This window comes from Scylla paramamosain, chromosome 46 (genome assembly GCF_035594125.1).
Source record: "Scylla paramamosain isolate STU-SP2022 chromosome 46, ASM3559412v1, whole genome shotgun sequence".
NCBI classification, from domain to species: domain Eukaryota; kingdom Metazoa; phylum Arthropoda; class Malacostraca; order Decapoda; family Portunidae; genus Scylla; species Scylla paramamosain.
Window position 1 is genome coordinate 173,981 of NC_087196.1, and position 12,439 is coordinate 186,419.

At 37.3% G+C, this 12,439-nt stretch overlaps 2 protein-coding genes across 2 annotated transcripts; one reads left to right on the plus strand and one right to left on the minus strand.

The window, feature by feature from the left end:
• The first annotated feature begins 164 nt into the window (after positions 1–164).
• Positions 165–2,188, plus strand: LOC135094620 (KRAB-A domain-containing protein 2-like). The gene has a single exon (XM_063994868.1). The coding sequence runs from the start codon at positions 170–172 to the stop codon at positions 2,000–2,002; it is 1,833 nt and encodes a 610-aa protein (XP_063850938.1). The 5' UTR covers positions 165–169; the 3' UTR covers positions 2,003–2,188.
• A 4,084-nt stretch (positions 2,189–6,272) lies between these two features.
• Positions 6,273–8,340, minus strand: LOC135094618 (KRAB-A domain-containing protein 2-like). The gene has a single exon (XM_063994867.1). The coding sequence runs from the start codon at positions 8,336–8,338 to the stop codon at positions 6,506–6,508; it is 1,833 nt and encodes a 610-aa protein (XP_063850937.1). The 5' UTR covers positions 8,339–8,340; the 3' UTR covers positions 6,273–6,505.
• Positions 8,341–12,439: the final 4,099 nt, after the last annotated feature.

Sequence of the window (12,439 nt, forward strand, 5' to 3'; positions counted from 1 at the left end):
TGTTATAACCGAGTTGTTGTGAGCAGGTGCGTGCAAATTCTTTCAAACGAGAAGCATAGTGAGTGGCGCTAAAACGCGAAGTAAAGTGGCGCTAAAACGCGAAGTAAAGTGAGTGTGATGCTAAATCTTTCTAAACTTATGGATTTCTGATTACTGTGTGGGTTCGCTGATGTTTTTTTCTCTATATTTTCTTTGTAAATTACTAAACTTTTCTATCTATTACAGTTTATGCACTATGGATCAAGCTGCTTTTGAACTTCAGCTGCGTCAAACGCTGCAAGGCAAGGCTGAAAATGCTGTCATCCAGCCCGCTCTCCAGCGTGATCAGTGGTTGCAGGATTTGTTAAGAATCAATTCTTCTGGAGCCCAGTCTACATTTGACTATAACCTCAAGAAACGCTATGAAGTTCTGCGTGTTGGCAATGCTGACCGACTTATTCGCAAAAGAAAAGATACCAGTGAACATGAATTTAAGTTTGTTGCATGTGTAGAAGAAGTGTTTGGTATTATTAAAACAGCTCATGAAGCTATTGGCCATGGAGGTGGCAAGAAAACAATTGCAGAAGTGAGAAAGAAATGGTCAAACATCACACAAGAAGTATGCTACCTCTACATTTCATTCTGTGAGCACTGTCATCAAAAGAAAGCCAGAAAAACTCCAAAGGGTTTGGTAGTAAAACCGGTACGCAGTCATGATATCCATTCTAGATGCCAGATAGATCTTATAAATTTTCAAACATTACCTGATGGAAACTTTAAGTACATCATGACATATGTAAATCATTTCAGCAAATTTTGTGTGTTGCGTCCACTGACATCAAAAAGAGCAGAGGAAGTCGCAGCGAACCTTCTAGATATATTTCTGACATTTGGAGCACCTGCTATTTTACATTCCGACAACGGACGGGAGTTTGTGAATGCCATCATCACCGAGCTTTCAATGCTATGGCCAGAGCTGAAGCTGGTGACTGGACGCCCACGTCATCCTCAAAGCCAAGGAGCTGTTGAACGTCTAAACGGTGTGATCCAGGACAAACTAACCATTTGGATGAGGGAAAATAACAGCAAAAAGTGGTCAGTAGGTCTTAAGTTTGTTCAGTGGCAAGTTAATATCAGTCAGCATGAAACAACTGGCCACAGTCCTTTTAAAGTTACATTTGGACTAGATCCGCAAGTTGGATTAGCATCATCTATCGTGCCAAGTACAGCTTTTTGTAATATATTCACCGAGGAAGATCTCGAGTCATTTCTGGAAGCAGAGACTGAGGCAGAAGCAGAGACAGGTGCAGAGGCAGAAGCAGCAACAGGGGCAGAGGCAGAAGAAGAAGCACAGACAGGGGCAGAGACAGAAGCAGAAGCAGAGACACGGGCAGGGAGGTCAGAGGCAGAAGCAGAGACAGGTGCAGAAGCAGAAGCAGCAACAGAGTTAGAGGCAGAAGAAGAAGCACAGACAGGGGCAGAGGCAGAAGCAGAGACAGGTGCAGAGGCAGAGGCAGGGGAAGAGGCAGAAGCAGAGACACGGGCAGAGACAGTAGCTACGAATTTCCAAAAGATCCGTGTTGCAGCTAATATAGGACAATCAAAGGCAGCAGCACGGATGACAAGACGCGGCAAAAACCTGCTTAAGCCATTGTCCATTGGTCAGTGTGCTACGCTGAGGGTTCCAGATGTCGATCGTGGTCCAACAGATCCAAAAAATCTGTTAGTAGTCATCCTTAAGGAAGAAGAAGGACTATACACTGTAGGTTGTCGGGAGGGAATTATTAGAACAAAATTTACACCAGCTGACCTAAGTGGGATCAAACAGACCCTTATAAAGTCTGAAGAGGTTCCTGATATCTGCCTATCGATGAGAACAGCAACAGCAAGAGCCACTGGTGGGCAAGGTTATACAAAGTGTCAATGTACTACTCAATGTACATCAGGAAGGTGCAGCTGCCTAAGAAAAGAAATTAAATGCAACTCGCGCTGTCACCCAGGCAGATCATGCAAAAATTTGTGATTGGACTCAACTGAACCCTGAGATCGATTGACCTATTTTACTTATACTAATATTGCATTAATTAATTATGTTTTCCTTATTCACATTGGGCAAAATTGAGCTGCATAATTTGAACAATAGGCATTTTTTGCCTAATGTTAACAATTTGTAAACTTTACGCAACCTACTTGCTTGATGTACACATTAGGCAATTTTCTGCCTAATGTTCACATTAGGCAATTGTCCACATTATGCGTAACATATATATATATATATATATATATATATATATATATATATATATATATATATATATATATATATATACTTAATTTTATTACAGTATATTTTTTTCATTTTTACTTTCATTACTTTTTTATTTTTCTTTCCTTCTTTCTTTATTTATTTTTGTTTATTTATCTATTTATTTATTTCATTATTTATTTATTTTTTTTTTTGCACATACTTCTTAAATAATTTTTGTTGAAGTTGATTTTTTCTTTATTTTTTTCTTCATTTCATTCTCTTGAACAAATTGTATTTTTCTCTCTTATATAAATATTTTATTTTTACTATATATTTCTTTCTTAATGCTTTTTTATTTTATTTTTTTTGTTCTCTTCGAGAAATTGTCATTTTCACATATGCATTCATTATTTTACTACAGTTTTCTTTTTTTTCCCTTTTAATTTCTTTCATGTTTTTTTTTTTTTTTCCAAAGAAATAATGTTGTTAGTGCATGAAAAACAAGACACTAATTTCTTTTGTTAAAATACTTTTATCCTCTTCATCATGGTAAGTTTTTCACACGTACGTCCATAATGTCTTTCTTTTTTTCTTTTTTTTTGTTATTTTTTTATCCTTTTCAATTTACATTTCTCAGACATATATACGTAATTTTACTGCATTTTTTCTTTCTTCTTTGTTATATTTCATCCTCTTCAACAAGTTCCGCTTTTCACGCAAACATCCATAATTGCAGTGCGCATTTTCCTTTTTTTTTTGTATTTTCTTTTACATCCTCTTGAACGTGTTACGTCTTGTTTACAAATATATCTTTTCGTCTTTATTTTTCAAGTTACGTGTTTTTATTTTTTTCCTTTTATTTTATTCCTTTTTCCTTTATTCTTTTTCATCATGTTTAACTCACACATACTATATACATATTTTTCTACAACATTATTTTTTTTCTTTTCTTCATGTCATCCTCCTGGACAACTTACGACTTTCACACTTATATACATACGTAACTGTATTGCAAGATTCTGCTCTTTTATTTTGATTTTTTTTCACGTTTCAATTTGTTTTTTATTCTCATCAGTAAGTCATATGTTTCCCCTTTTTCTTTGTTTTCCTGTTTCTTTGTTTTATTTCATCGTCTCACACAAGTAACCCTTTTCTCACAAACATCCCTAATTAGGGTACATGATTTTTCTTTTTTCTTTATATTTTTTCACATATCAATCCGTTATTTTACTGCTTATTTTCTTCTTTTTTCGTTTTCTTTTCTTTTTAATCCTCTTTATATATATATATATATATATATATATATATATATATATATATATATATATATATATATATATATATATATATATATATATATATATATATATATATATATATATATATATATATATATATATATATATATATATATATATAGTAAATCTATAAAAAAGATTTACTATAATTTTTTTTTTTTTCCTTTATTTCGGATTTTTCCACCGCAATAATGTTGGTGCTGCATGAAAGGCAAGGCTCAGACTCATGCAGGATAAAAAAAAAAAAAAAAAAGACAATTTATCTTCTTCATCAAGTAAGTTTTTCACGCATCCATCCATAATCTTAGCACCTGTTTCTTTTTTTTTTTTATCTTTTTTTTTTCCTTATTCTCTTTAAATTACTTTTCTTGTATTTTTTCATTTTTTTTATTTCATCTTTTTTATTCTTCAAGTTTCTTTTTTTTACACACACTATATACATATATTCAGGAACATATATTCTCTTTTTTTTTTTCTTTATTTCATCCTCTTGAACAAGCTACGGTTTTCACACTTATACTCGTATACATAATTTTATTATAGAATATTCTTCCTCTTTTTTCTTATTTTTTTTTTCTTTTTAGCGTTTTTTTTATTTAATGATTTTCTTCACATATCTTTTGACATTTCTTCGTATTTTCGTTTTCCTTCGTGTAATTTCATTCTCTTGGATGAATCCATCCATAATTGTTACATTTTTTTCTTTTTCTTTGCATTTTTTTTACAAAGACGTCCATTGTTTTACATTTGTTTTTCTTGCCGCATGAAAAGCAAGCATCAAGTTTATGTAGGAAAAAAAGTTAATTTATCCTCTTCATCAAATTAACTTTTTCACACATGCTTCAATAATTTTACTACATTTTTTTTTCTTTTTTGTCCTTTTCAAGTTACGTTTTTCCCATTGATATACATCATTTTACTATTTTTTATTTCCTTTTTTCTGTTTTATTTTTTTACGTTACGGTTTTCACACATATACATAATTGCATTACAATATCTTGTTTTTCTTCTTTATTTTTTACTTTTATTCACATTTTCACGTTTTTATTTTTTCATTCTCTTAAAAGATATATTTTTCACATTTTTCACATTTTCTTTTCCTTGTTTTTCCCTCTGGGACAAATCCCGCTGTTCACACAAACATCCACATTGCGTATTTATTTCCTTTATTTATTTTTTTTCACAAATGCATCCATTATTTTGGTTTATATTTTGTTGATTTTTCTTTTCCTGTTTTAATTCTTTTTGGGGAACGTTTTTCACATACATACGAGTATGTAAAATTTTGATACATTATTTTCTTTTTTTCCTGTTTTTTTTTTTCATTTATTTCACAGAGAAAATGTTCTTCCTGCGTGACAAGCAAGGCTCAGATTCTTGCAGGAAAACACGCAATTCATCCTCTTCTTCACGCTGTCTTTCTTTTTCACACAGGCATCCTTAATTTTACTGCATATCTTTTTTTTTTTTTTACTTTTTCTTTTTTGTAATTTTCAGGTTTTGTTTTTCATACATAATTTTACTACCTTCTCCTTTTTTTCCTTTTTTTTTTGTTTGTTTGTTTTATCCTCTTGATTAAGTTACGCTTTCCACACAAACATCGATAATATTATTACAGCACGTATTTTCCTTTTCCTTTATTTTTTTATTTTTTTTTTTTTTTACACTAAGTTACGTTTTTCATTTTGTTTTACTTGTGTTATCTAATCATTTTTTTTCTTTTCTTTATTCTTCTTTCATGATCGAGTTTTTTTTCTTTCACACATGATATATGCATATTTTTCTTCAATGTTTTTCTTTCCTTTCTTTCATCCTCCTGAGCAAGTTACGGTTTTTACAATTATGTACATAATTGTATTATCAAATATACTTTTTCATTTTATATCCTCTGTCACAAGTCACGCTTTTCACACAAACATCCCAGTCTTCTCCTGTACCTTGTTCCTGTCAGTCATGTCGCCTGTACCTTCTTCATATCAGTTAGCACCACACCAGTAGCATCCTTCATCTGCTTCGCATGATTTACATCCTTTATTGGCTTGTTCCTACTCCTTGGTATCCTGCATGTTCTCTTCTCTCCTCCTGGTGTTTGCAGCTTTTCCAGTAAATCACGACATGCCTCAGCCTTAGCCACCGCCACTGCTTTCCCTGCTAAACTTCTTTGCTCTTCTGTATTCCAACTTATTCTGCCTCGTTCCGCTCTGCTCCCACTCTTTCTTGATTTGCTTTGTCCTTTTCAGTGCATTGTTGACGTGTTCACTCCACCACCACTGTTGTCTAGTTGTGCGTGACTTTCCACACGTTTCTCCCAGTACTTCTCTATCCACTCCTCTCAAGATCCCCGCACTCTTCTTCCACCAGTCCTGGAACCGCTCTGTGTTTAGGTTCACTGTGTGTGGCACCTTGGTCTTGAACTCTTGCTTCTTGGCCAGCCTTCAGTGCAGCCCATCGGGTCCTCTTCTCATACCTTCTCATTACTTTCCTCAGTCTTCTTAGCCATGCATGCATCACTACCAACCGCTGCTGCCTTTATTGCCATGTGCTCTACGGATTTTTTAAAATTATTTTTCCATTTTATTTATTTTTTTTTTTTTGTTAGCATTTACTGTATTTACTTATTTTTTTCATCATTTTTCTATTTTCTTATTTTTTTCATTTTCTTTATATATATATATATATATATATATATATATATATATATATATATATATATATATATATATATATATATATATATATATGTTACGCATAATGTGGACAATTGCCTAATGTGAACATTAGGCAGAAAATTGCCTAATGTGTACATCAAGCAAGTAGGTTGCGTAAAGTTTACAAATTGTTAACATTAGGCAAAAAATGCCTATTGTTCAAATTATGCAGCTCAATTTTGCCCAATGTGAATAAGGAAAACATAATTAATTAATGCAATATTAGTATAAGTAAAATAGGTCAATCGATCTCAGGGTTCAGTTGAGTCCAATCACAAATTTTTGCATGATCTGCCTGGGTGACAGCGCGAGTTGCATTTAATTTCTTTTCTTAGGCAGCTGCACCTTCCTGATGTACATTGAGTAGTACATTGACACTTTGTATAACCTTGCCCACCAGTGGCTCTTGCTGTTGCTGTTCTCATCGATAGGCAGATATCAGGAACCTCTTCAGACTTTATAAGGGTCTGTTTGATCCCACTTAGGTCAGCTGGTGTAAATTTTGTTCTAATAATTCCCTCCCGACAACCTACAGTGTATAGTCCTTCTTCTTCCTTAAGGATGACTACTAACAGATTTTTTGGATCTGTTGGACCACGATCGACATCTGGAACCCTCAGCGTAGCACACTGACCAATGGACAATGGCTTAAGCAGGTTTTTGCCGCGTCTTGTCATCCGTGCTGCTGCCTTTGATTGTCCTATATTAGCTGCAACACGGATCTTTTGGAAATTCGTAGCTACTGTCTCTGCCCGTGTCTCTGCTTCTGCCTCTTCCCCTGCCTCTGCCTCTGCACCTGTCTCTGCTTCTGCCTCTGCCCCTGTCTGTGCTTCTTCTTCTGCCTCTAACTCTGTTGCTGCTTCTGCTTCTGCACCTGTCTCTGCTTCTGCCTCTGACCTCCCTGCCCGTGTCTCTGCTTCTGCTTCTGTCTCTGCCCCTGTCTGTGCTTCTTCTTCTGCCTCTGCCCCTGTTGCTGCTTCTGCCTCTGCACCTGTCTCTGCTTCTGCCTCAGTCTCTGCTTCCAGAAATGACTCGAGATCTTCCTCGGTGAATATATTACAAAAAGCTGTACTTGGCACGATAGATGATGCTAATCCAACTTGCGGATCTAGTCCAAATGTAACTTTAAAAGGACTGTGGCCAGTTGTTTCATGCTGACTGATATTAACTTGCCACTGAACAAACTTAAGACCTACTGACCACTTTTTGCTGTTATTTTCCCTCATCCAAATGGTTAGTTTGTCCTGGATCACACCGTTTAGACGTTCAACAGCTCCTTGGCTTTGAGGATGACGTGGGCGTCCAGTCACCAGCTTCAGCTCTGGCCATAGCATTGAAAGCTCGGTGATGATGGCATTCACAAACTCCCGTCCGTTGTCGGAATGTAAAATAGCAGGTGCTCCAAATGTCAGAAATATATCTAGAAGGTTCGCTGCGACTTCCTCTGCTCTTTTTGATGTCAGTGGACGCAACACACAAAATTTGCTGAAATGATTTACATATGTCATGATGTACTTAAAGTTTCCATCAGGTAATGTTTGAAAATTTATAAGATCTATCTGGCATCTAGAATGGATATCATGACTGCGTACCGGTTTTACTACCAAACCCTTTGGAGTTTTTCTGGCTTTCTTTTGATGACAGTGCTCACAGAATGAAATGTAGAGGTAGCATACTTCTTGTGTGATGTTTGACCATTTCTTTCTCACTTCTGCAATTGTTTTCTTGCCACCTCCATGGCCAATAGCTTCATGAGCTGTTTTAATAATACCAAACACTTCTTCTACACATGCAACAAACTTAAATTCATGTTCACTGGTATCTTTTCTTTTGCGAATAAGTCGGTCAGCATTGCCAACACGCAGAACTTCATAGCGTTTCTTGAGGTTATAGTCAAATGTAGACTGGGCTCCAGAAGAATTGATTCTTAACAAATCCTGCAACCACTGATCACGCTGGAGAGCGGGCTGGATGACAGCATTTTCAGCCTTGCCTTGCAGCGTTTGACGCAGCTGAAGTTCAAAAGCAGCTTGATCCATAGTGCATAAACTGTAATAGATAGAAAAGTTTAGTAATTTACAAAGAAAATATAGAGAAAAAAACATCAGCGAACCCACACAGTAATCAGAAATCCATAAGTTTAGAAAGATTTAGCATCACACTCACTTTACTTCGCGTTTTAGCGCCACTTTACTTCGCGTTTTAGCGCCACTCACTATGCTTCTCGTTTGAAAGAATTTGCACGCACCTGCTCACAACAACTCGGTTATAACAAACCCAAAGCTTCGAACAACATCTTTGCTCACAACAACTCGGTAACAGACCCAAAGTTTCGAACAACATTCGAACAAAACTGTAGACACTGGTTTGTCATTCAATTCACATTAGGCAAAATACCCTTGCCTAATTTGAAAATCATGCCTAAAGTGGACATTAAGCAAGTAAGTTGCCTATTGTCAACATCGTGCAAACAAATTGCCTAATATGAAGATTAGGCAATTTCACTGCCTAATGTTCACATTAGGCAATTATCCACATTATGCGTGACATATATATATATATTTTATTTCTTTCGCTTTTTATTTATTTTTTCAATCTATTTTTCGGCATATTTTTCCAGAGATCGGAATACTTATATTATAAGTATTCCGTCCTGTATTAAGTTGGAAGTACGTACATAACAACTTGTTTTCTTTTTGGTGGTGTGTAAATGGAGGCTACTATGGGTTTGAGAGGCCGTGTTACGTCGTTTTTCGGGAATACTCTAACAAACAGGTGAATTATTTCCGTCAGTACGGTCCAGTGAGAACAGTGTGATGTACGTATATTATGTGCGGATTCTGAAATGCTTCCGCGTCTTATCTGGACAACCTTTAACAGGCTCTCGTGGGAATTAGTGGCATTTCCAAGCGTGTGTTCGTGATTGCAGTGATAGGAATGACAGTAGTTCAGCCTTATTAATCGGGACAGTTCAGAGAAAGTGAGTAATCACTTCTGTGGTCTTTGAAGACAATCGTGATGGCAGAGCAAAGTCTTTCAGAACACCGGCCTTGCACTTGCTGGTGGCGTCGTGAAGGATGAAGCAGCAGAGACAGTCGACCAGCAAGTCACTCACTTCCTTTGTCCCAGGAGTAAGTATCTGTCCTTACACCCGCGCAAATCACCAACATCCGCCTCACTCAAACAAGCTGTCACCCATGCAACCAGTCTGTCCATTACAGTATTAGCAAAATTCCAATCATCATGGGTGTGTCGTGTCTTCAAAATTCATGTTTACTTTGCAGAACAGTGAAGCTTGTCGTGGCGTCAGCAATTTGCTGCAGCAGGTTGCTTCATGTTTCGCTGCTTGGAGAATTCCACTTATTGTTGACGTGTCATTTCTTTATATGTCATATTTACTTTATAAAATTGTGCAGGTTTTCACAGCAGACAAACAGGTGTTTCCTCGGTACACACACCAGGAGAAGACTTCCTGCATGGTGGTGCACTCAATTTCTTCAAGTAGTGCACAAGGAAGAGGACTTTTGAAAACATGAGGAGCTGACGCACAATGAAGCAGCTGATACAGCAGCACACAATACGGCAACACTTTACTGCTCACTCAAAGTATGGCAAGGACACTGACTTCCCTGAATGAGACGACACGATGAGCTCAGCGTGAGAAAATCAGTGTGCATTTGGCAACGTGCCTCCAGAGTGTTTACAGGACAGCGGTGACCTGCCACCTTGTCCTCCTTGCCGTGCGTGTAATACCCATTCACCTCTACCTCTTGTACAGTGTAGCCACTTCATACACTATAAAGTATCTTCAGAGTCCACCTATAAAATCACCACCATATTTGTCTTTTCCACTTGTCACGCCAACCTCAACTGGAACACGACACGTACAACAACAGGCTGAGGTTTTACCAACACTAATTTTACCTATTTCTTAACCTTTTTCTCTCTTTTTATTGTAAACATTTTTTTTACTTGTTTGATGAAATCAAATAAAAAGTAAATCGTATTAATTACACCTATAAAAATACATAAAACAGATTTTAAAATAGATAACAAGAACATATGTTATAAATACAGGCAAAGTCTTGATGTCAAACACGCACATTTATCATATCGTAACCAAAGCAGTGTGCCAAACTCACAGAAATACAAAACGCAAGACAAGTGACTTTACATAAAACAATATTTTACAAGGTCTAGTTCCTCAAATATAGCAAAAAGAAAGAATAGTAAAAAAAAAAAGTTGTATAATATGCGGCAAAGTTCAAGCACTTTCCTCCTCTGCTGTGTATTAAGTCAGTGGCTAACTCAGGCTCTTCTTCTCCGAAATTAAAAGTTTAGCGATTTATCTATGTATTCTTTATGTAGTAGTGGCACTGGCCAGGGGCTGGAAAAATTTCATAAGAAAGGGACCACCGGGGTGCTAGGTACTAAAGAAAAAGGACAGAACGGATAATCCAAAATTTGAAAAATGTTTTTGACTCTTCCCCCTTGAAGGGATTCTGGTCGTAGGAAGGGCAGAATACAGAACCAAGCAGGGAGTTCCAGAATTTAACAGTGAAAGGATTAAAAGATTGTGAATACTGGTTAAATCCTGCATTTGGGAAGTGAAGAGAATAGTGGTGGGAGAAAGTAGAAAGTCTTGTGCAGCGAGGCTGCAGGAAGAGGAGAGGCATGCAGTTAACACGATCATAAGGGCAGTCAGCGTGTTAGTAGAGGCAGAAGGCAAGAAGAGATGTAACATTGCGGCGAAGAGAGGCTGAGTAAGAGTCAGTTAGAGGAGAAGGCTGATAGGACGAAACACTTCTGATTCCAGCCTGTTCAGGAGTGTTGAATCCCCCTCCCCCCCTTCCCCCTCATATGAGAAGCGTACTCCATACATGACGATGGGTACAGTCACCACACTCTCGCTAACTTCCATACCTTTCTCCTCCTCTCCCTCGTCCTTAAACCCTTGCTTCGTATCCTTTCTTGGTTCCTCCCTTCTGCACCGCTCCGCCTTGCCCTCTTTCATTCTTTCTTCCTTCACTTTCTTTGTCAGATTACACTTTCCGAACACTTCACTTGTATTCCTTCACTTTATCTGAAGTCCTTTCACTTTCCTGCACTTAAAACTCTTTCATTTGACCTGCTGGTGATGAGAAGGTATGGCTCCGTTCACCCGATCCTGCTGCTGCTGCTGCCTGTGTGTGTGTGTGTGTGTGTGTGTGTATGTGTATGTGTGTGTGTGTGTGTGTAATCTGATAGTTACTTATTTTGTATTTATTAACTTACGGTGTTATGTTGGTTTGTAGTTCTATAATTTTGGATGTCTTTATAAATGTTTGTAATCATGTTTTGCTGTTAAATTATAAGCTATGGTACATGGACGTGTGTGTGTGTGTGTGTTGCAGGGATGCCAGGTACACACAACCGTCCCGGATCGGAAACAAGCGTGCCCCCTCCGCCATCCGAGGCTAGGCGGCGACTGGCGGCAGGACTGACTGTGTGTGTGATCTGAGCGCCGCGGCTGTCTCACTCTTCTGATCGGAGCACCAACACAGCTTCGGATCACGCCTCGTTGTGTTTGATGCCTGTGTTCTGAAACGCTTCGCTATCTCAATACGACAATATTCAAAGGTCACAGACTTGATCAGCCGAGTTCTCTAGAGTCTTTCTCTTGTTCATAACAAGGGAATCTTGTTTATCTGCCACCAGAAATATAAAAACACCCTTGAAGACCCTTGCAACTTCAACTACCGTCTTCTGAAAGTAGTGGAGGCGTGGCACAGAAGTGTTTCAAAATAGTCCTTGGTTCTGTGAGGCTCTCCTTTTGTTGTGAAAATCCGTTTTCTGTGAACTTGAAAGAAGTGTAACCATGTTTCGTATACAAAGCAAATACGTAATTGTGGGGTGCATTACGCCACGAGATTCTGCGATATGCAATAATTTACACCACATATTGCATTAGTAGTAGTAGTAGTAGTACTAATACTATTTTTCTCTTCCCCTCCTCCTCCTCCTCCCTTCATGAACACTCATCATTTACACTCACTAACCTTGTTTTGCTGACGCCAAGGTACACCCACACACTCATACAGGACTTCCTTCCCTTTGGGAGTAACAATATCGAGCAGCCTAAAACAGCCAACAATGTTCGTAAGCCGTAAACAACCCGAACAAAATAATTGTCTTAATCGGCAGATCATTTGAACATAAATTAAAGA